At 43.5% G+C, this 24,391-nt stretch overlaps 1 protein-coding gene across 5 annotated transcripts in view; it reads right to left on the bottom strand.

Moving 5' to 3' along the window:
* The window catches only part of grm8a (glutamate receptor, metabotropic 8a), a 337,827-nt gene extending 317,607 nt beyond the window's left edge, over positions 1-20,220 (bottom strand). For 3 of the 5 annotated variants that reach the window (XM_049566775.1, XM_049566774.1, XM_049566776.1), the window contains exons 1-2: positions 19,445-19,795; positions 12,870-13,697 (exon numbers count right to left, since the gene is read on the bottom strand). In XM_049566775.1, the coding sequence (XP_049422732.1) occupies positions 12,870-13,409 (540 nt within the window). In that variant the 5' untranslated portion in view covers positions 13,410-13,697; positions 19,445-19,795. Of the gene's footprint in view, positions 1-12,869; positions 13,698-19,444; positions 19,796-19,951 lie in introns of those variants that run through there. The other 2 variants (XM_049566773.1, XM_049566771.1) reach the window with 2 other exon arrangements.
* Positions 20,221-24,391: the final 4,171 nt, after the last annotated feature.

Here is a 24,391-nt window from a genome sequence, read left to right as displayed (position 1 = left end):
AAAAAAATTACAAAAATAACATTTCGTCAACTAAAATGTGCGTCATATGTCTACAACCTGGCACCTTTTCCTCAAAATTTTGCCAAATTCCAACAGCGGTGGCTAGTCTTGAGCATCCCTAGCTAGGCTAGTAATGGATTTCAGATCCATAAAAGCAAAAGTTTCAAAAGAAAATACAGAATTGCAAAGTTCAAGGACCAAATAATCACAAATAGCCCACTGCAGAGGAGCCATCTTGTGGTAAAACATATTTTTGAATGCTAATTTAGACCTATTTTTAATGTCAATAGGCTAATTTGGACTTAATACACAGTGTTACTATAAGGCTTAAATATGTTTTGTAGCTCCAGGCAGATTATTTTTTTAATTATTTTTGGTTAAAAATGGCTCTTTTGATATTTAAGGTTGGTAACCCCTGGTCAAAGAGAAATAAGCTGGACGAAGTCAAGGTCTGATGCACCTTCTTAGCAAACAAAAATATATACAGCAAAACTTATCCTGTGCTCTGATACAGGACTGCAACTAAAGATTATTTGTTTTATCCACAGATTTTTTTATAGATGAACTGGTTGATCATTTAGTATATGAAATGTCAGACAATAGTGAGAATCCACTGACAGCCAAAGGTTAGGCTCAAGGCATCAAACTTTACGTACATGTCCACATCAAAAAGATTCAATGCAGGTATAAAATACATGACTTGCACGGTCTTATCATATGCAACATCTTCCACAATATTCTAGCAAGCTAATAATTCATTACACATGCACAAATCACACATTAGCAGGTGACTGGACGATCAATAAATGCAAAACTGGATGATTTTAAAATTGCTCCAGGCCCCGCAGCCTCTCTGAGTGTGTGGACAACAGCTTGGTTACTTTAAACACATCATCTCTTCAGTAGCCAAACCAGGCTCAGTCCACATAGCAACTGACAACCGTGTTAGTTTATAGACATGGGGTGTATTAGACTCACGTTATTTGACGTCCAAGTCTTGTCTCCTTTCTTTCATGGAGATGAAGTGGTTCATATCCACTGTCCAGAAATTTCCCATGGCACTTGTTGCAGTTATGGTCATGTTGTTTACTCGTTGCCACACCTGTAATGCCGCTAGTTAATTTAGCTTAACAGTTAACTTGTCTTACGCTAACAATTTAACGTGTGGTTAGCTAATAAATTGAGCTAGCAACACCGTTAATTCTCCCACTTTGCTATCTCAAACTAAAATATCTTGTCAGCTTCACATTGTTTGGTGTAATGCCAAAGTGAGACGGACTTTACAACTCACTTTTCAGGGTTTCTTCTCCAGAAACTTGTCCATTTCTAGCTGTGCTGTAGCATCGCAGGGTGCGCAACAAAACGTTTGACAGGTTTTAATTACTTTCACCTGATTCGAGCATCAACCGTTACGGTGCAATACCACCTTTGACCACACAACGCGTATGACATTTACCAGCTAATCCCGGGGGGGCGCTGTTTCACTTATTTGAGGAAATTATGAACAGATGCTGCATTCATGTGCTCCATGGATGGTCTCGTTGTTCTTCTGATGTTAGTGTTTTCAAGAGCTTTAAGTTGTAATGTGGAAACAATATGGTCGCTAAAAATAATTTGTGTTGTATTAACGTCCTAGTGAAGATTCATGTTGCTATCCAAGTGTGCTAAAACAGTTTGAAGCTTTATATTAAAAGGGGATTTTGACTTCTTGCTGCAGCAGTGGCCACCTTTCCCTGAAACCATGGAAGTATTGCTTTACCTGTCAGGTTTAATATCAATAAAACACCTTTTCTCATTAATCTAGGTCACTCTATAAGGACAACATAAAAACTTACAACCTTATACCATATCATAAATTACAAATGAGCAAAAATTAATATACAATATTTGAATTTCTTAACATGAACCAAGCATTTTCTTCAGCCCGCCATTTTTCTGTGTAATATGACGTCCTCTTACGGATGAGACCTGGACACAAATATTATCATTAAAATGACAGTTCACTTTCTTTACATATTCTACACTAAAATATTGCGTAAAAAATACTTTTTAATAAGCTTTACTTACACAACGGGAACCATTTGCCAAGAGCTGACATCTTGTTTTGTCCATAAAATGGCAAATATTTCAATTTAAAATGTAACTCCCTCAGCTCTGGAAACAAGTTTCCACTCTGCGACTTCTCCCTCAATCTCATTTTCTCTCCTTGTCGAGTTCATTTATTTCAAATGAGAGAATCCATTACAGCTGCGTCATTCCAATGCAGATGCACTGTCTTCCAGAGCAAGTGGTGAAATCATGCATGCTGAAAACATTTCATCAGGGAGCCAAACTTACAACATAAATTCATGTTGGAATGACAAGTTGAGTTTCATCCAAGTGTTTGAACCATGGTATCCTTTAATAGAACCAGGCGCGCTGCTTGCATGATGATCAAGTCTTTAATAGACACACCATGATACACAGGCAGCACAGAAAAAAATGCCAAAAAATATGAAAATAATTTGATATTTCTGTTTTTCAGTCAATAATTATCTACATTTTAGTGCTGTTCTTCCTAGAGCGAACAGCTTCTCCTCACAGCGGACATGTCTTGTGAAATAGGGGTATGACTAACGGCACTATTAATGTGTGCCAGGGTCCAGGTATTGTGCACACCGGCTCGCTGGCACAGCTTCACACCTGAATTACCATGGGTGTTGGCTGAATGGTTAGCACTGGCATCTCATACAAACCCCCAAACCCCATCAGAGTTTAATGCTGTTTGCAAATTATCCCCATGTTAACATGAGTTTCCTTGCACCCCAAAAAGACATGATGCATGTTGGGTATTAGGAGTACCTCTGCCTGGGGTTGATCCCTGTGGTGCACTGCACAGTGGCTGCCAACTCCTCCTTAGGAGTGGAGAAAATGTTACCTGCCAAAAATGAATAGGCAGAAATTTTGACTTGGCTTAACAGGAAAAGCACATTAATAACATTAAAGTGGGTCCTGTTCTATTTAGGTGTGTCATTAAGTTCATTCATCTTAATATTATTAGTTACACCTGTGTTTGACAAGCTAAAATGACCACTGTGAGAGAGGTCGGTAAAATACACAAATGTGTTATTCTAGTTAAAACTGTGTGTTTCCTGATATGATGACAAGTCAGAATGGTCCGCATCATCCAGCTGTGATGTGTGAAACCGTTGGCGGTGTGTAATGGTTTCACTTATCCCTTATCTGAGCTTCTATTCAGCCACGAACCTGATGAAAGGAGGAGCAGAGATAGAATCTCATTCTACTTTAACGCACTCTATACACTGCTGCTCTCCATACACGCACACATGCAGATAATACTCACAGATGGTCTCTATCTCTTTTACTCTTTGCATTTCCCTCACAAACACACACAAACACACACACACATTCAATTAATGCCTTTCAGGCATTAACCCTCTCTATCCCACACACACAATCACGGTCAAGTAGGCACAAATAAATCCACACATTAACAAATACACAGTCAGCGGTTTCATTAAATACATTTCTAATGACCTCTTGGTTTTCATCAGAGAACTTCATTAAACTTTAAATTACATTCTTGCTTTGTCCCCGTACGTGTGACTACACATGTATTTATATGTTGTGATTGTGTGCATGTGAGCATGCACTGATAAAGGCTGTGGCACAGAGCAGCAGAATCACAGTTTAGTCTGCTGAACATACTTACCGTTTCAGTTTTTTATACCATTTTTTACTGATATTTTTTTCATATTCCATCGCACCCAATGTTCCCTGCTGCAAAAGAACATTGATCACCATGGTTCACAGTCAAAGAATTCCTTTTTCTATGATAACATTTCAGGAAATAGGAAATGAATGAAAAACTGGAGGGAGTGAAAATAAACTGCTGAATACGTACCAAATTTTCACCTGTTTTTTACTATAAAAAATGAAAAAAGGAACGTAGTCTTCTTACGCTGTGTATGTTTGACCTATAGTTACATTCTCATGTTTGACCTGCACTGTCATTCTCAGGCACTGTTCATATATATATACCTACGAAAAGTAACGCACCAGAATTCGTATATAACCCACATACTCATGAGTTAGTAATTCAAAAATAACCCGCTTAATCGTAAATGTTGCGATCACGCGACCAATGCACTGACAGAAGTAAAGAAGGAAACATGTCATGCCCTGTTTACGTGCCTTAACCAAAACATGATTACACAGCGTCACGGTGTCCAAAACGCAACTGCTAGACTATTAACCAAATCATGTAAGCGTGATCATATCTTCTTTATTTTAGCTTCCCTTCAATGGCTGACGTCCATTTTAGAAATGATTTTAATTTTTTTGTCTTGCCTTTTAAGGCCCTTTATGGTATGGCACAGAGCTACCTGGCTGATCTTCTAAATCGTCACTCACCATCCACTAACCTGAGGTCCTCTGACTAGGGGTGGCAGGGTGTTTCCTATTAAGGCTACAACTCGACACCACTCCAATACGATGTTTCTTTTCCTAAACTTTACCTACATAACTTCACGTTAAGTATGTAACTGGAGGACGCCCAGATGTGATGTTTCTTTTCCTAAACCTAACCTACATAACTTCACATTATGTACAAAACCTGACGACGCCCCAATGCAATGTTTCTTTACCTTAACCTAACTTACATAACTTCATGTTCAGTACATACCTTGACGATGCCTCTGTGTTTCTTTTTCTAAACCTAACCTACATAACTTCATGTTAAATACATTATAAAACGTATTGTACCAACCATGATTTTTTTCCTAAACCTAAGCTACGTAACATTACTTTCCCAAACCCTACCTACATAACTTTATTTTCAGAAAACCAATGTAACTTTAAATTCATGAAACTTAGCAATGGAACATTACGTTTCTAAACCTAATCTACGTAACTTCATATTAAGTACGTAACAAGATGACGCCCATTCGTGATTCTTTTCCCTAAACCTAAACTACGTAATATTACTTTCCTAAACCTCACCTACGTAACTTTATTTGCCTATCCCTAACCTACATAACTCAGATTTCCAAAAACAAACCTACGTACTTGTACATTAAGAATGCAACAAGACGACGTCCATTCATGAGTCTTTTCCTATACCTAACCTATGTAGCCTTATTTTTCTAAAACTAACCAACATGACATTACTTCCTACACCTAACCTAATTAGCTTTAATTTCTTAAACCTAACCTTCATAACTTTATGTTAAGTACATAATGTGACAACACCAAACCGTGATTCTTTTTCTGAACCTAACCTAATTGGTAGGGATGCTAATTTGTTGGATATCATATGACCCATTGTATAATTCTTCATATACAGTATATTTGCGTTATATTTATCAAACACTGTCCTTATGTTTGTACATATTGTAATATTTTTTCTAATGCTAGATGCCATTTTCTTTATATATGGCATCTACTGAATGTTTGTCTGCCCTGTTCAAGTGATCCCTTGAGGTTTTGTCCCTGTTCCAGGGTTCCTGGGGGGATTTTTCCTTATCTGAATCAAGGGTCTAAGAATACTGGATGTCTGTGTTGTACGGATTGTAAAGCTCTTTAATATGAATTTGTAAGTTATGGTTTGAGGCTATATAAATAAAATTGTCTTGACTCATCAAAGGGATATTACTCAGCTTCATACTGACACATTTTCAAGCATGTTAATATCTAAAAACAAAAAGGTTCATCCAACATTCCTGCCTGTCATTTTCCAACCCGGTTCAAGGATTTGTACCATTCAGCTGCGAACAAATCCAATTTGGGCTGTGCTCACACATTACATATGGCTCTTGTAAATGAATCATCTCCAGGCAACACTCAACAAATGAAAGTAATAAATAATTTCAGAAGGACAATTAGGTCTCCCTTCATTAACCATTTGCTCATTAGGGCTGCCTTCGTTAGTCGTGGTTGGATGAGCGCGTCCTGCCCGTCTGTAGCGACCATGATGTTTCCCCGCTTCAGGAACGTTCTCAAGCACAAGTTGACACAAAACGGAGACCCGCTCTCGTCCTAATGAGTTTCCCTGCTTGCTGTTCAGTGTGCTCTGTGGCTTCATTATCATCACCCTCTTAATGCATAATGCCTCCATGAAAGAAATCAACACCACATCATTACACTCTTGAGGATGCAACAGCCTCTCCTGTTCGCTTTGTCTTTTTGGCTTTTTGCCTTTTTATCCTCCTCTTGTGTCTTTATCCCTCTGTCTTTTCTTCGTCTGCGTCTTTGTCCTTTGTTTCTGTCGGTCTGTCGCTCATTAAGTCCTTTCGCTTTTGCTCCATCTTATTCTGTTTCCTGCTCCTTCCTCGCAATATCTCCCTCACACTCTTTCCCCTCTCTGCTTTTCTCGCCCATCATTATTTCATCAAACAATCTGCAGGATTAGGACAAGACTGTAACAGCAAACTCTGACTGACCTTGAGATTATTGGCAAATCTGTTAGGGATTGAATTGGCATCTGAGTAAAATAACCGCCTTTCCTGTTAATTGCATTTTAATGCAGCTGTTGTCATCTGTGTAAAGCTGAACGCCAAATTGATTTGTAATTCAGAGGGTGTTGCTGCTGTGCCTGAAAAGGAGATTGTTCTAGTACGGCTTTTAAGTGCGCAAAAGCCCCAGCCTGCTGTACTGTTTCAAGGGTTTCAGCAAACATTTGCTCACGCTAATTTGCTCAACGGCAGAACGTGTGCGGTTTCACATGCTTGTGCAGGGACTTGGTGCGCACACAGAAAAGGACGTTCTGTGTACTGTATCTCTGTGTCACAGGTACCTCCTGGCAGAGGGGTATGTTCACGTCACGCAATGTATGGTGCAGAAATCCACCTCAAACAACAGAGAGAGTAGTACTCAGGAAAGCAATCATAGCAGTGGTAATACATGGGCAGACGAATATATCAGCAATATCACACAGTGCAGCAGTTAATTCCCCAGACAGACGGCAAGGAGAGGAGGCTGCGACTGAATTATGGAAGCAATTGGAGGGCTCGTCTGCAGCTTTTCCTCCTCAAACACTCCTTCACATATGGTTATACACATATGCATACATAAGACACACATTACCAAGATGCAAACCTTGAATAATGGCTCTCACACGCAGCTCGTGCACAGCTGGACGTATGCGAGGCAGAGCGTGGGAAAGACTACTGCTTCTGACCTCGGCCTTGAAACGCACAACTTTATAAAAACCACCAGCAGAGACGCATATAATAAGTTGTCTCCTCAAAAGAAACAAGTGTGTGTGTGTGTGTGTGTGTGTGTTTGAATGTGTTTGAAAGCCTCAAGCGGAATCGAGTGGAACTGACGCTGATTGAGTGAAGGGTAGAGATTCCAGTGTGTGTGTTGTGGGTGCATAATAGCAGTGTTTCCTAAATTCCCTGAGGCAAAGTCATCCCATTTGCTCTCACCAGGGGACAGCCGCCACTTATCAATTTATAAATTGAATTTCATTTTCGGCTTCCAACACGCAGCGTGCGAGTGTCACTGAGTAAAAGGAGCCTTTCACTTCATTGTAAGATAGTGAGGACTTCCTGGAAACACAGCACACAAAGCCACACACACACACTCGTTGATGTGAAGGCAGCTGGCGCCTCCTACTCTGTAAAATTTGTCATAGTATGCGTAATTCTAGAGTTTGGGTGTTTATATGTCTTATTAGGCTTTTCATTGCAAACATTAGCAGGTTAAAATCATTAAGTGATAGCCAAGGTTTGCCTGAAGATGTGACCAAAAGCCTCAGGGCTTAATGGATTCATAGTGCTGCTGTAATTACCAACTGTGCACAAACACAATCAATATCCAAGGATGAAGCAGTGTCTCTTTGAGTATGAGTGATTACAGAGAAAAATAAAGACAAAACTTGAGAGTAGAGACAAAAATGTATGACACTGTGTGAGGTTTTTTTTTTGATGAGAGGAGCAACAGAGGGGCACCAAACTGCAAACAAGGACAGGATCGTGATGGACAGGGTGCTCCAGGTATGTGCCCTCCATATTAAATCTGCAATTTGTGAAACCCCAGAGCTCTCCCAATCTATGACTCACTAGTATCCTCATTAATTCGATTCCCTGTAGATGCATGGGACAATGCACGCTGAAAACAAAACTGAGCCTTTTATGGGCTTGAGAACTGACTCCACATGACTCTAGCTGTTGTTCCACACACCTTTTTCATGCTGCACTTTTAACAAGGCAGTTTATTATCCATCCATTCATTTTCATCTGCTTATCCGGGGCTGGGTCGTGGGGCAGCAGGCCAAGCAAGCACCTCAGATGTCCTTCTCCTCAGCAACGTTTTCCAGCTCCTCCTGAGGGACCCCAAGGTGTTCCCAGGCCAGATGAGATATGTAATCCCTCCAGCGTGTTCTGGGTCAGCCCCGGGGCCTCCTACCAGTGGGACATGCCCAAAACACCTCTAAAGGGAGGCACCCAGGAGGCATCCTGATCAGATGCCCAAACCACCTCAACTGACCCCTTTCGGCAGCAAGGGGCAGAGACTCTACTCCGAGCTTCCTCCAGATGTCCGAGCTCCTTACCCTATCTCTAAGGCTGAGCCCAGCCACCCCACAGAGGAAACTCATTTTGGCCACTTGGATCCGCAACCTCATTATTTCAGTCACTACCAAAAGCTCCTGAGGGTTGGGACATGGATGGAGCAGTAAAACGAAAGCTTTGCCTTCCGGCTCAGTTCCCTCTTCACTATGCCAGTTCAGCACAGTGCCCACATCACTGCAGATGCAAGACGGAAGGACGGTAGGACAGATGGAGGCGAGGAAGGAGTCCACATTGCCCTTCCTGAATCCGAGGTTCGACAATGATCAGAGCCTTCTTTCCAGCACCCTGGAGTAAACTTTGCAAGGGAGGCTGAGCAGTATGATACCTTGATAATTGGAGCACACCCTCCGGCCCCTTTTTGTAAATGGGGACCATGACCTTGGTCTGCTTCTCCAATAGCACTGTACCCAGCCTCCACGAGACAATGAAAAAGCGTGTCAGCCATGACAGTCCAACAATGTCTGGAGCCTTCATCATGTCAGGGCGAATCTCATCCACACCTGGCACCTTGCTGCTGGGGAGCTTTTTGACCACATAGGCGACCTCCGCCAGGGATATAGCCAAGAGTTTCCCTGAGTCTTCAAGCTCTGCCTCCTCCACGGAAGAACTTACAGCCAGGTTCAGGAGTTCCTCAAAGTGCTCCTTCCACCGCTCGACAATATCCCCAGTTCAGTTCAGGTAGTTTATAACAGTTTCTATGTTTTTGGAGTTCTGACAATCATTTCTATCCGTATCAATAACATTGTGCTCATCAAGTTAGTCGCTCAGATCTGGAAATGCAGCAAGATCACTAGAGGTGTTTTCATATTGCGTACGATTGATTCATACCATGCCTGAGTACGATTCCCTCCTCTACCCCCACCCTTGACTCAACCATCGCTCAGCTTTCACATCAGTAATGTTGATCCATACCCGAGTACATTTGCATCATCATCTATATGACATTTTTGTCACGCTACAGTGGAGAAAAGGGTGCAGCCAGTTACCCATGTCAGTCTATAGGTTAATTTTGCTACTCTTCAGTTTACTGCACTGCGCACCACCCAGATCAGGTGGGAGCTAATGTTAGTTAGCAGCGCTGCTAATTTTGCAATTACCATCCTGACCCAAAAGTGTTGCTGTGGAAACTTTATGCCTACCCTCTGGTTGCCCCGACGAGCAAGCTGCGAACCTCCTTTAGCATTGTTAACTACGGTTAGCTCTGTTAGTGTTGTTCGCAGTGTCAGCATGGATGGTAGTGCTAACATAGTTAACAATGCTAAAGGAGGTTTGCGGCCCGAAATGAAGCCGCTTGCTCACCGGGGCTACATGGGGGGGACACTGGAGGGTGGCCATCATGTTTTTGCAGCATTACTAGAAATAACTAGCGAACGGGCGGCACCACAAGCTAGCCCCCCACCCCCAGACCCTGGTGGTACACAGTGCACAGCAGTCAAGGCTAACGTTAGCTAAACAGTGAATAGTGGCGGCTAAGCAGTGGGCACTATGTTCCACATGTTAACATGGCTAGCCGGCTGTCTGTCAGCAAAGCCAATAGAAAATTTAAAACAAAGACAAGACATTTACATCAGAAAACATTAAAAATTCACCACCTCTAAATGGGTAGTGCTTTGAAATGCAGTGCAAAAGCTCACTGAGTCAATGGAGCACAGGACTGAAAGGAAAGGCCTCTCGTGTTTCATGTCATTTAGCATTCTTTTTTTTTTTTTTTTTTTAATAATTAAAAATTAACCTGATAATTACCAGTAAGTGGGGGACGGGCTATTAAAGTAAAATTAACTGGAACTGACATCAAGATAGACACTGCTGCCACAGGGATCGCTGCTGTCGGGCACGGAGCTCTCCGCCTCACACTGGAGCTCTAACTGTCTGTCTCTCTGTCCGCGGCGGGCTGTGCTGCCGTCTGATACAGAGGCATTGGAATTAAATTGAGACAGTCAAAAACTCCCGGTAGTCATGTTAAATAACAATCTACTTGCATGTTTTGGTACATATGTACATTTGGTGTTGACATCTGACGTGTCATGTACCTGAGTGCACATGAACCGTTCTCAAGACCATCTTTTCAAGTGGATCCGTGGATGGACTGACGTTTGTGCCCCAGGTACGTGACATTGTTCATGCTAATCAAAATCACACAAACTGGAATAAGGGATCAAGTGTGCTGGGCTCTGGACCTAAAAAAAAAACCCTTAAAAGAAGCACCACAGGGCAGGAAACACAAACAATAAGATTTTATTCCAACACAAACCATAACTACAGTTTAACACTGTGATCTATACATTTCCCTTTATCATATTGTTGAAATTCCTAGCTTAGTGTATTAAGATGACCCCCATTTGCTCTGTTCTTTTTATATGCTGAATTCCTTTGGAGTTGCCTCTGAAATATGCTGTGGCGCCGGCCTGGTTTCCCCACGAGGATAAGCAAAGTTTCATCTTATTATATCTTATGTCATCCCCTCTCTCCACTTCGTATCATCCCACAAAGCAGAGACGGTTAAAGATAATCTTCAAAAGAGGAACCAGTAACAAAAGAAACACCAACAACTTTTGTTCCGACTTGATTTCTCTGTGATTGTCAACACACGGTTCCCTCAGCGGCTGAGCACGGTTAAAAAAAAAAAAAAAAACAGTAGCGGCTGTTTATCTGAGGATTTGGATGCGAAATTTTTCACACAATCTGTTGTTTGAATCTCTTTTGTCTGCTGCTAGATTTAAAGACACACACACACACACACACGCTCTGCTGTGTTAGCTTTCTGAGCCCCTTGTGTTGAGTGGGCGACTAGCTGTGACTGGCACTGTCAGATTAGCCCAGTTAAAAAAGACATATGTTTATCGCAGCATGTTTGTGTGTGTGTGTGTGTGTGTGTGTCCTCCATACTATTTTCAGACTGTGACACATGCTGCATTATTCATGTTAAACCATGCAGAGAAAGATACTGTCTTGTGTCATATAATACCACTGCCACAGGCCTCTGGTTGGTATCATCACGCATACGGATCGGTTCACGAGCTACTTAAGACTCCCACACACGCACATAAACAATAGCTGGCACACTTACCCAAACATACTGTTTTTTACCGGTGGACAAACACGAGATTCACTCCCACACTGACATGCAACACACACACGTGTACGCAGACACACACAATGCACTAAATCGTATTAGGCAAATGAGAACGAGGCACTGCGGTGCCAGAAAGGCGCTCTGTTCGAGTGCTGTTGCTGTGACAGATCCTGGCATAAATCATGTTTAGTTGTTGTTGTTGTTTAATATGCAAATCTTCCATTCAAAGCACGAGCGGTTGTTAACAAGTGCGTTCGAACACACACACACGCGCACACACATATTGTACGGATTTCCGAAATAAGGGCTGCAAAAAATGTGTGGCTGCGAGCACACACACTTACCGTGGATGTGAAAATGCCATGGGCGTCATTACTGGACTCATATTTCATAATCATATGGCCATCCATCGGCACTGTTCAGCTAATGACGACAACGCCAACACACGTAAGCGTGCTTGTACAGACACACCTGGAGAGGCACAAGTATTCTCCATCATAGATGTGAGAGCTTCTGCAAGGACACAAACGAGAGCAGCACAAAGGGAAGAAACACCGTCGCATGCATACACATGAGTGCTGGTAAGGATGCTCAATTAGGCCCACACATGTACTAGAAAACACACTAATACAAAGAGATGTCCTATTGGGTAACACACACACACACACATATACACACGAGTGTACGCTGCAGTGAATGAAGTGGCTGTTGACAGATTTCAGCAGTAATTGATAGCCGTGTTTGGCAGCCATTTTTATTTGGCTCAACCACAAGCCAGGGATGATCTAAGCTGCGCCGTACACACACACACTCACACACACACACACACACACACACACACACACACACACACACACACACACACAAAACCCTTCCTTACAAGCATCACTTGACACATCTTGACACATCCCTCCTCACATACATACTGTACACACACACATCTGAGCACAAGAGATAAAATCACACTTAAAGCTTTTAAAGGCAGATGCACAGGCGAAAGAAAATTCCCTCCCAATCGCTACAGGAAGAGGTGGCACTGCTGCCGTTGTTAAAACCTCCGGGAAGACTGAGTTCATTTTAATTGGTTGTCATCGCTGAACTTTATCTCGCCAGCGATGATGAGTGCAGGGAGGAGTGCAAACGGCATGCACAGAAATGTACACACACACACACACACACACAGAGGAGAGGGGAAAAGGAAGGATTAAGGAGTCAAGTCTTACCTTAAACAGGCGCAAGATGTTGGCCACCATGATGGACACCGAGCTGGCCGCGGCGCCTATCACCCCCACGATTTTATCCGGCTTGGTGAAGATCGGAGGGTCTCCGTTAGCGCAGCGGACGTCAGAGCCGTCCCTCTCTATCAAGGCCTGCACGAACGTCAGGGACTGCTCCAGAGCGTATGTGTCCCTGGAGCAGGTATCCAAGATCCGGGCCCCCAGCGTGATGTTGGGAAGCAGCTCGGGGTCCTTGTTGATCAGGTCTATGGCGAACATCATGGCCTCCAAACGATGGATTCCCTTTTCCTTTTTTAGCTCCCCGCAGGGCGTGCCGCGGTCGCCTCGCGAGTGCACGGGAAATAATCCGCCAAGGATGATGTCCCCGTCCAGTCGGATAGAGTGGGCGTACTCAGGTGCCGCCTGGGGGTCTATTGGGATTCGCTGAGCGGAGGTGACAGGAAGGAGCCAAGTGTAGGAAGTCGCCATAAGCAGAAAGACGACGGGAGACTGCGGGTATGAAGTCGGGTTCCACTGTGATTCCATGATTACCAAACAAGAGCCAAAGTGATCTCAAACGGGGATTTCAGACTGGTATTCCAAAACTGAAGATGTGCTTTTGGGGAATATCAAAAAGTAGGGCCTTCCTATTGGTTAAAATGAGAGGGGTAGAGGGCCCCAGGGGTGGAGCTAGCCGAGCCCCATGAGCGAATCATATTCCAGAATCAACAGTGTGATAAAGGGAGCGGTAGCATAGAAATGTGGCAGCGATGTCGTAGAAATCTTGTCTGGGAGTTGAGCCTGTAATCCAACAAGTCACATCTTCAGCAGAGCCTGTTGAAGAGAGACAGGGAGAGGATGTGTAAGTACCAATGTGATGTGTGAACATCAAGCTGCTGCAGGGATCCACGGTCCACCTGACAAACATGTGTAAACTGGCTCACGGGCGAGGCAAGGAAGCACTCAGGCATACCAAAAAACAAGTCAAAAATATAGCCATGTGAGGGTGAGCGGGCGGGTGAGCATGGGTGTATTTTCCGACAGACTTGTCAAAATTTGCACTGGCATTCTATAATTGAAAACCCAAAGTCTGTCAGTTTGTAATCACCTCTACACACATACACACACACACACACACACACACACACATAGACACACGTCTCTTGGCATATCGATGAGTGGAACAGCTGTTAAAATGACAGCGGAGAACCTTGGCAAGCTCCTCGGGCTATTCGCACGAAGGCGCAGACTACCTGCTGCAGTGGAGGTGAGGCAGAGCAGGAGAGACGTGAACAGAGCGAGGAGAGAAGAAGGAGGGAGGGGAGACGGGCGGGGAGGGTGGGGGGCGAGGGAGGAAAGACAGAACGAGAAACCATGTGAGACAATGTGAGAGAAACAGAGACAGCAGCGAAAAGACAGAGAGCGGTGCCTCGGAGCCAGTGTGTTGCATCATTCAAACACCTGCTGTTTCTGCTGCAGCTAAATGAACACATTACATCCAGCACACCCCACTTCACACACACACACACACACACACACACACACAGAGCTTGAAATCACAACAGGTAGATTTAATGTTGAATGTTCTCCGTATTAACCGTATTAAAAGTGGGTATCTGCTCTCACCTACTGCAGGCGGTATGCACCTCTATCCCTGGGAGTAATCACGGTGTACTCTGCCCAGCAAGCTGCACATTAAGCAGCCGTATCCTTGGAAAAGTGCTATAACTTGGTCTGGGCTGGGACTGAAAATTGGTTGTGACAAACCAGTTGGTTGCTACATGATACAAGTGCTAATGTGCTTTCATTAGCGGAGGCCCCGGGGATTTATTTTCTCATTTGCCTCCCATGATCCAAAATCTCTGATTTTATTTTCTCGCACGTTGACTGTTTAAAGTGAGGAAGCAATCTTTACATTCTGATCCCTGAATATGAAACGTAAAGGTGAGTTGTTTTCTTTTAAACCTGTAGTGAACAGAGAGCATTCATTATATTGCTAGCAAGAGATATTTAGCCCTGAGTAAAGATGCAATAATTTGAATGAAGAATTAGATCAGCATTCAGTTCAGCACCATTAAGTGCTATACAAGGCTGTTAGGTTGACATTTATTTCATTACATCATTTCTCTATATTGAGGCCATCACTCTGAATCACCTCTCTTTATTATAGGTGTCCCGCTTACCTCAATACACACAAGCTTCACTATTGTGGCGGCCTTCTCCTTCCCACCATTTAGTCTATTAATTAGCCTTGTAGCTCATTCCATTGCTTATGTTCCCTTTGAGAATAATTTCTCAGCACAGTCGAGCATCTTAATGCTAAAACAACACTTTCAGACATTCTGGGGCGCATTATTCACTTTCCTGTGTGGAGTTAGCTACACGAGAGGATCTTTTCAACTATTCCTCCACCATGCGTTTCCCAGTGGTGTTATGGAAGACAATCAGATCTCTTTCCTTTTTCCTCACAGCCTAGTAACAGCGGCACAGGACACTGATTTGTTTTCCATCGTTATTTGTGCCATTTCCGTCACTGGGGTTAGTAATGTAGCCAATGGTTACGAGTTGTGCCTGTACTTATGGTAGTACAAAATGATCGCACAAAGGCTCCGTAGTCCGAACCAGGACGGCAAACATTGCTTTGTGTGTTACAGCTTTACCTCTTCCATTCTTACCTCTTAAAATTAAAGCCCTTGACATATATACCACATCACTGCTTCACTTGGAGTATTTTGCAAAGAGGCAACTCAACAAGAACTTACACTGATGCTCTTTGGCAACTGGGGACAGCTACTGATAGCTAACTGGGAAAACAAAAATGCTATCCTCTTCCTGTTTTAGATTGTGCAATGGTTGACCATGGATGTACAAAGGGAACTGGATGCACCATTGGAGGCAAAAGTTGCTCAGTGGTACATGAAGCCAAAAATGTTCAACTGCCGCATATAAAATTACTTGCACTGCATCCGCATTGGAGACTTCCGCTGGCTGAGGCGGCTACCTTAGCTTTAGCACTTCGCTAACCTGAATGGGGATAAAATGAAATCCCGCAGCTCTTCTAAACTTTCTGAAGACAAATTAATCAAACAAGCTATTTCGTTGGGGTTGTGGCACTCAAAGAAATATATCCACTGATTTACAGATGTTTCTTTGGTCATGTAAGTCTATGAGGTCTTTTCGGGCCACATGGCAACACACAGCAAATGTAATTCCACTGGTTGGCTTGGCGAACTTTTTGGGGGCCTGTGGTTTATGCAGTTCCTTTGTGCCATAAATAAAGACTCCCAGGAGATCACACACAGAATCATGTAGTGAAAGTGAGGCTTATAAGGAACCAATCTAAATGCAGATGTTATTGTTATTCTACAGCCATAACATTGTGCAATCAACTTTTACTTTGTGATGAAAGCAAAACTAGTCTATTTCCATTTTGTTTGTATGCTCAATTTAGGACTACAGCTAGCAGCCAGTTAGCTTAGCTTAGCATAAAGACTAAAAGCAGTCGCAAAATCCTTTAAGAACGCAACACATACATAAAAAGGTGTGGTCCCAAAGACAAGCTCACCTTCAACCTCCACATCATAGTTGTAGATTTTTGGGGGGGGACACAAGGGATGCGTCCCCAGCAATATTCAGAACGTGTACATTTGTGTGTACGTAAAAACATTAAAGTAGTAGAGGACTTTTATTTTGACAAAATGAAAGACATTTACATCAAAAATTGATGGGTACAAACGCAGGAAAATGAAGTGTCAGATGCTCAAAATTTTCTAGCATGTTCCCCTCAATGTTGAAACAAAATCTACGCCATTTAAGCATTTATGAAACTAGGCTATATTCAAAGCTGGAATACCAATCAGGCAAAGCTGGCAACTGCCTGGGGCCCTCGATCCTAAGCGCCCCAAAGACTCCAGGTTCACCTTATGGTAATTAGTTTGTGGTAATGTAATTGAGTGCAAATGTGTTCAGTAATATGATATGCCTCCTTTACGCACATTAAATGACAGCCTTAAGGCAGCCCTGTATTATTACTTAATCTTGAGGCTCCATCAATTCGGGGACAGGGATGCTAGTGGAGGCCCCTGGCTCATTTTTGCCTCGGGGTCCCCTGGTGGGTTAATCCCTGATAAATAGTGATAATTTAGGGTTAACTGGGACCAAATCCTTCACCATTCTTCCAAAAAGCTTCCCCACTATCTCACTTAAGTTAAGAAAAGACTGCACACACTGAAAGCAAAGCATCATCCACAAAACTTTAAATATTCAGCAAGCCTGCCTAATTTCACCCACAAGGGCCCCCTAACAGGTTTCGGGCTCAGATCTCATCACAGCGTGAGCCTCTCTCTCGATGAATCCATTTATAACTCGATTCTGTCCCAATTAATTTATCAGTTTCTCTCCACTCTAAATGGAATTAGGTCAAAGCCACTCATACACAGCCAAGCCCCCGCTATGATTAAAAGCCCTGCGTTATATAGGTTAGGCAGTATTGTACCCGCTGCAATATTGTTTATTCAACACTTTTTTGCCTTGGCTCGGGCACAGAAAGGGTCTAAACGAGGCTCGGGACCCCTGTTGTCAAGCCATTACATAAAATTAAACAACTGCAATTAAATACAGTCTAATTGGATCCACACACCCAGCTTCTCTTGATCATCGCCGTTGCGTTTCATCTTCCCGGCTCCTAACATTTGGCAGAAATCGGATCTTCCCGAGCAGGGAGCCACCAAATTAAGCTGACCTAATGGAAGTCAAATCCAAGGAGAGCTCATTCATGATTTAAAAAGTTACACTCACTCAGGATGTAACTACATGCAATCGTCTCGAGAGGGGCGCCAAAAAGTCAGATCTGTGCAACATGTGACGGTTTCATGACGGGAACTGAGGCCCCGAGGTTATTAAAAGTTTCATGTCTCATTTATGCACATTGATAATTATTTCCAAGGGGGGGTGAGCGTCAGTGATTTCTCAGTCTTTGTGTTCGTATGTCAGTGCCACCAACGTGCCATTCTTAATAACCTCATCTTGGTTATTGCTCTGTGCTCCCGTGAGAGTCCTTGTGCTTTATGATGCTTTACCAAAAGCTCAAAAAAGCATCCTCCCATGTTGCAGCCTTAAAGAAGGAAGCGGACATCCTGGGGAAGGAGGTTCCCTGAGCTGTGATGGTTAGTGAGATGAAGATGAAGAGGGTTAAGGCCTGAGAGGCTGCAGCTGGCACATCACTCTTTTAATTTACACCCAAGGCTGGCAGTCGAGGTGAGCGTTGTACACTCCTGGTTCTGCTGGTTTTATCTCATCTCCTTTGCTGTTTGATTCCAGCTGTTTTCTCTCCTCTGCATACCTGGCCTCTCTTTCTCTTCATCTCCTTCACCTCCTCAGCTTCTTTATGCCACTTTTCTTATTTACCCTCTTTCTTATTTCAACCGCCCTCTGCCTCTGTATCGCCCCCCCTCTCCTTCTCTCCTCTATCGCCTTCTGCAGGCCTCCTCATCTCTCTGGGGAGCTCGCTGCTCTTTTCAGAAAGTGATAGCATTCCTGCCGCCCTGTCCTCCTCTCCTTTCGTCTCTCCCTCTCTCTAAGTAGGTGTTTCTCCTGTCGTCTCTCGTTCGACAATCGCTGTCTGTCTCTCCCTCTGTCTCTCTGTCACCCTCCTCCAGCTCATCCATACCTCTCTACCTTTTCCTCCGACCTCAACCATCTCTCACACTTTCTAGTAGCGTTCTTTCTATGATTTTAGCAAGATAATGGGCCAATGAGGCGCTTCATACACCCCCTTCCTCTCCCACGCACCATCATTGTGGAGTCACCCCTCAAGTCAGAGAGGACTTACCCAGACTGCAAATAAATACATCAGAAATTAACTTAAACGCCCATACACTTCGATGGTGCCATTATAATGCAACATTTTTCATATAGCACCTCAAAAATCTGCTCATTTCTCCATTTTCTCCCTCATATTCTGATTATTTCCATATATGGATAAACATTTTAAAAAACAGCTCACATTGCTAAGAGACAGAGACGGCTCATGCATCATTTTAAAAAACACACACATGCCTGTGACGTGCTAAAGTCATGTGTCTGGAGATAAAAAACAGCCCCACAGGTTTGGAAATATGTGACATCAAAGTGGAAGGGTGTATGCTCATTATGCAGCCCCATTGGCTCCTTTCTGTACAGCAGTGGTGGCATTCAGATGTGCACCCTAATTAAGACAGTAGAAGAAGAGAAGCAGCATTGCAATGGTGTAATTATGAAGATTAATTGTTCATGTTTTTTTCTTTTAAATACTCCATACCCACGCACTATTGAGTTATAAGCTTCTTTTTTTCCCCATGTGCCATTTACTCACCTAACCACTATTGCACAGATATCCATGTGAATTTAAAATTATGAGTCAATTAAATTCCATAGGAGATAGGCAGCGAGACAAATTAAGACCATAAATGAGACAGATTGCCCAAAATCCATCACTAGAGGAATGTCAGGATGCCACAAACACCCACAGGAGGAGGGGGAAAAAAGAGAGAGTCAACAGCAATTGGTCAGAATGGAGGAAAAAATGATAGCATATGAGATACCTCAGGAAATCAAATTGATCCGACAGTGTGTGAAGGGTGAGGAGCACCGTCTCCAGCCTCATCCGCGCACGGACTCCTCCTCGGGGTCCCTGTCCGCCTCGGGCAACTTCCTTGCGGAGCTCAGCAGTTTTAGTCCCCCTGCCCACAAAAAAATATCAGTCCTCCTGGAATCAGCAAACAGCAAAAACGGGTTTAAAGAAAATTAGACCATCCGCAAGATATGAAGAAGATATATAGGAGATACATGTAGGAGATAATAAAAAAAGTGCTCCGTAGTGACCAGAAGAGCTGTTTTTAGTGATGGAAATGCAATTATGGAGCCCGCGCTTGTTTAAGAGGCTGCCTGTAATGAAGTCAATACCCAAGAATGAGTCTCAGATACAGAGAGGAGAGGAAGAGGAGGAGGAGGAGGAGTGAGGGAGGGGAGGGAGGGAGGGAGAGGAGAGCAGAGGAATTCATCATGCACGGAATCTGTCAGCCATGATCAATAATGTTGGCAAAACGCACCTGATTTTCATCCATGCTCCTCTCGGAGCTTCCCCGCACTTTGCAGCATAAACCCCCTCTTTTGCCGTCAAGTGCGCTCGCGCTGCTCCAACGGTCGCGCGCGCACAACACTCCTCTCTCCTCTCTCCTCTCTCCACCAGCTCCTCCGGTCGTCGGTGCTGAAAGGGACAGCGCACGACTCCACAGCCGAATGAAGTACGTGAAACATATGTATCTGAGGCATCCCAGTGGTCCGGCTCAGCCCGACCCAGGCACCAAATCATCGGCTAATTGCGCCACTGTCGCGCGGCAGAGTCCACACATTCAATCAAGTTTATTACCAATCAATCGGATCGATAGTTTCCACAATGGAGGGCTTTGGTTATTTGAGCACATTAATAAGTCATCAAAAATATGCTCACAGAGGCGTTGCGCCACACTCTTAATTGCCTCAACTTCAATCCATTTTTACTGCGCCCATTGATCCCCCCCCCCCATCCCACCATCTCTTGTAAAAACCATAGCGCCATGGCTCTTTGTGGTGAATGGAATTAAATAAATGAACCGCATCCCATCTGCTGTGTAATAACAATTTGATAAGCTGTGTGGAGTGAAAAAACCAGGCAATCGAAACAGGCCGGGGTGTTCTCCCTCATGTGACAATGTGCAAGATGTGCGCAACATGTCCAATTTGTGGCTCTACAGCTGCGGCGGACGGGTAGAGGCGCGCGGGGCGATGCCGCCATCTCGTGGCCAAATGTGCGTCATTGCAACTGAAAAACAAGCACCTGGAAGTGACAGTGCAGGAAGTGTCCTTTGGGGCACGTCAGAGGGTTTGGCCTTTTTTCTAAGAGGTACATTTGTAGTAGAGGAATGTGTGTAACAGGGTCAGTTAATTATAATACTTTTTTTTTTATTTATAGAGGGCTTTTCAAGGTACTCAAAGACACTAGAGAAGGCCCTGTCGCCCCAGGTTCGGTGCTTGGCCCTGAGTGGTGGAGTCAGGAAGTTGGCATCAGAGGAGCGTGTGGCAGTGGAGCAGGTCAGTGAGGTAGGAGCGGCCCTGGTTATGGAGCACTTTATAAGTGAGGAGAAGGACTTTGAATTGGATGCATTGCAGGACAGGGAGCAAGTGGAGCTTCTGAAGGACAGTTGTTATGACTTGACATGTTTAGGCCTCTGTACTATGTGGAGCATCTGATACTCAGTTTCTGTACCCCTATGTTCACCTTTAAGGGTACCCCACCTATAAACGGGTGTCTCCTACCTTACCTCTCCCCTTTTGCTGTTGGGCTCTGCGGGCGAGGTAAGCAACATTGCTCTTGTGGTAATGTTCGTGTTTTAGCGCTGCTGAGATATGTTTATAAGTTCATTTTATGCAAACATAATCTTGTGTCGCTTGATTTGTGTAGAGGTTGGAGTTTGTGTGGTTGTGTTTTTGCCACTGTCAGGAGAGGAATAGACGGAGAACGCCTCCAAAGATATCCACGGTATGCACCTCTTTATATTTACACAACGCAGAATGTATGCTATTCTCGCTCACCAGACCTTTCTCAAGAAAATAAAGGTCTGGCTGGGCCGACTTTCACTTTAAGATTGGAGGAAAAAAACGCCATGGCTGCTTGTATTTCTTTCAACCAATCACAATCGTTCTCTGTGGTGCCACAGCAACGGTGCACTTGCAAAAATATTGCCGGGGGGAAACAGGTTTTGGTGTAACACGCCCACAAAAATATCGCCTACAGGATGCGAACCATGGCAGAAAAATGGCCACATCCCCGCAAGATCAAACACCGCAAAAGTTAGTAAAGGACGTGTTGAAAACTGCAACCGGAGGTGGTAGGGCAGGACTTCAGTGGGTGGCTCGTTCCGCCCAATGAGAGGCTGATCTATGCAGCGAACTTCCGCCCACTCAGACTACATGTAGGCTAACTTAACTATATCCTCCTGAGACCCTGTGTACATTACATTTTAGGTTTACTGGTTTACCATTCTACTTAACTTCGACCTCGTCCTCGTTCGTGGACACCTTTTTGTGCCATCTAGTGGCAGTAAGACTAATCTACTAATACTATCTACTAATACTAATACACTAATCCATGTCAAAACAAGATGGCAGCCATCTCTACCAAGTCAGTCTCCAGCCCATACTGACGCAAAAGACAAGGTCCAAAAGCTGAACAAATTAATTACAATTATAGCAACAGTAACAAGCTAAGACACTGTTAATCACAAAGTACTCGGGAATTTTTCATTAGCTCACTGAAGAACATTGGGACTTTATTATGGTCTCCTTTAAGGACATAAGGGCTTTATTGTTGTCTCGTCTGAGGATGTAGGGACTTTATTTATTTATTATCATTGACATTGTTTAGTTTTTTCTACTTAGCAGGTCCTACTGATCTCAAATAGCTAGGGAAAACAGAAAATACATACTGAACAAAAGTTTAGGTACAATGAGTAGACCTTTATTTGGTGATCTCTCTGATCTCTCTGGTGTGTGCCCTGTGAGCATGTCAGCAACATAGGAAGGAGCTAAACCATTAAAACATTTCAAAACAATAACAAGTACTTTAAAATCAATTCTTTGTTTTATTGAGAGCCAGAAAAGAGAAGATAAAATAGGAGTTATGTGGTCAGACCTTTTAGTTTACTCACATACTTTGGTGCAGTTTGGAGGTACTTAAGTTATTTTCACTTCATGCCTACTTTGTTCTTCCTGTACATGTCAGAGGGTAATCTTATCTGTTTTACTCCACTACATTTATCTGACAGCTAGAGTTACTGCTACTTTACAATAGACGATTTTATAATCTGATCAGGATGCCTCCTGGGCGCCTCCTACTGGAGGTGTTCCTGGCATGTCCCACTGCTCGGAGGCCTAGGGGTAGACCCAGAACACGCTGGAGGGATTACGTATCTCATCTGGCCTGGGAACACCTCGAGTCCCCCAGGAGGAGCTTGAACGTATTGCTGGGGAGAAGGACGTCTGGGGTGCTTTGCTTGGCCTGCTGCCCCCGTGACCTGGCCCTGGATAAGTGGATGAAAATGGATGGATGGATGGATGGATAAAATAAGATACATTATGACAATATATATACGGTTAATTAAAACAGCCTCACCTTAACCATCAGGGGTCCTTGCAGGTCCCCAGTAAAATACAGATTCATTCACTTCTTTAGGTTCCTTTGAAGTTAGTCATATCTGTAAGGAAGTTTACCACCTCTTGGTGGTTAAAGGGTTACTCAACTTATTTATCACTGCACTTCTATAAAGCTGGAGAACTTGGGAGAGACAGATCAGAAAAACAAGGGCCAAAACCCATAAGTGCTTTATCGTAGGAAACTGGACTTGCTTGCGTTTCTTGAAGACGTTTCGCCTTCTCATCCAAGAAGCTTCTTCAGTTCAGTTCAGATCTGAAAGTATGTTGCTAACATAACATCACATAGCAAATGTCACATACATGGTTAGCAAAGTATGCGACACATAATGGGACACTACGTTGTTGCTTAAAATAACTCCTTTGACTTTTCCTGTCACACAGGACATGAACAGCAGTCTGCCGGGTGAAAGTCAGGAGTTTGTTTCCCACTTTTACAGTATGGACGATTTTGCTTTTAATCCTACGACAGTTGCTCAGAGTGTCAGAAAATGCCGCCATCTGGTGTATCTTATACCGCTGCTAAAGGCTGCCTCGGTATCAGACGCCTCGGGCCACTGGCTAAGCATTGGTATTTGATGAGTTGGGAGTGAGAGCAGGTTGAAACATGGATTGATTTAAAATGAACACGGAACAATTTACATAAAGTATTAGACATCAAAACATTCTGCTATCATTCAAAACATCTACAAGATGTGACTTCTTCAGAGTCATTTAAAAACTTCCAATCTGTCCAATGAGACAAGCTCCCGAATACTTAGGTAAAGTTGCGACTGATTCTAAGCCGAGGGAGCAGCACACTTACACACCTTTTCCCCAGTTCAGTACAGACTTTACAAGAATAAGTTCTGAGAGCGAAGACAATAACTTCCTATAATTTTGTGCAGGCAGTAGATCTGTAGGTAAGAAGTTAGCAGACCAAGACTAGCATCATAAATAAGAATGTGCCAATGGTTGAGTCGGTGGGTGGACAAGACAGACCGTCCAACCCGTGCATACAGAGAGCAACAGTGAGTAAGAGCTTTGTGATAAATCTCAGTGCTCCATGGTACACAGCAACGTGTGTATGTATAAAACATTGACATAGCCCAGCACAGACGTAAATTAAGGTAACCTTTGACCTTAGAGTTGATTATCTTTTCCCACAGCTCCACTTTGTGAACCAGACTTTCTGCTACACATTTATATTCTCAAAGCCAAAGCAGAAATGACTCTGACATTGTTATTTTCCTTCAGATCCTTTCAAATTGCACATTATCTCATACAAGTGTGTGTTTTTCAGCTGTTTCTGAGGCGATCTG

Source organism: Epinephelus fuscoguttatus, linkage group LG22 (assembly GCF_011397635.1).
Source record: "Epinephelus fuscoguttatus linkage group LG22, E.fuscoguttatus.final_Chr_v1".
NCBI lineage: Eukaryota > Metazoa > Chordata > Actinopteri > Perciformes > Serranidae > Epinephelus > Epinephelus fuscoguttatus.
Note: the sequence above shows the minus strand (reverse complement) of the source record. Positions and strands in the feature narration are given on the sequence as shown.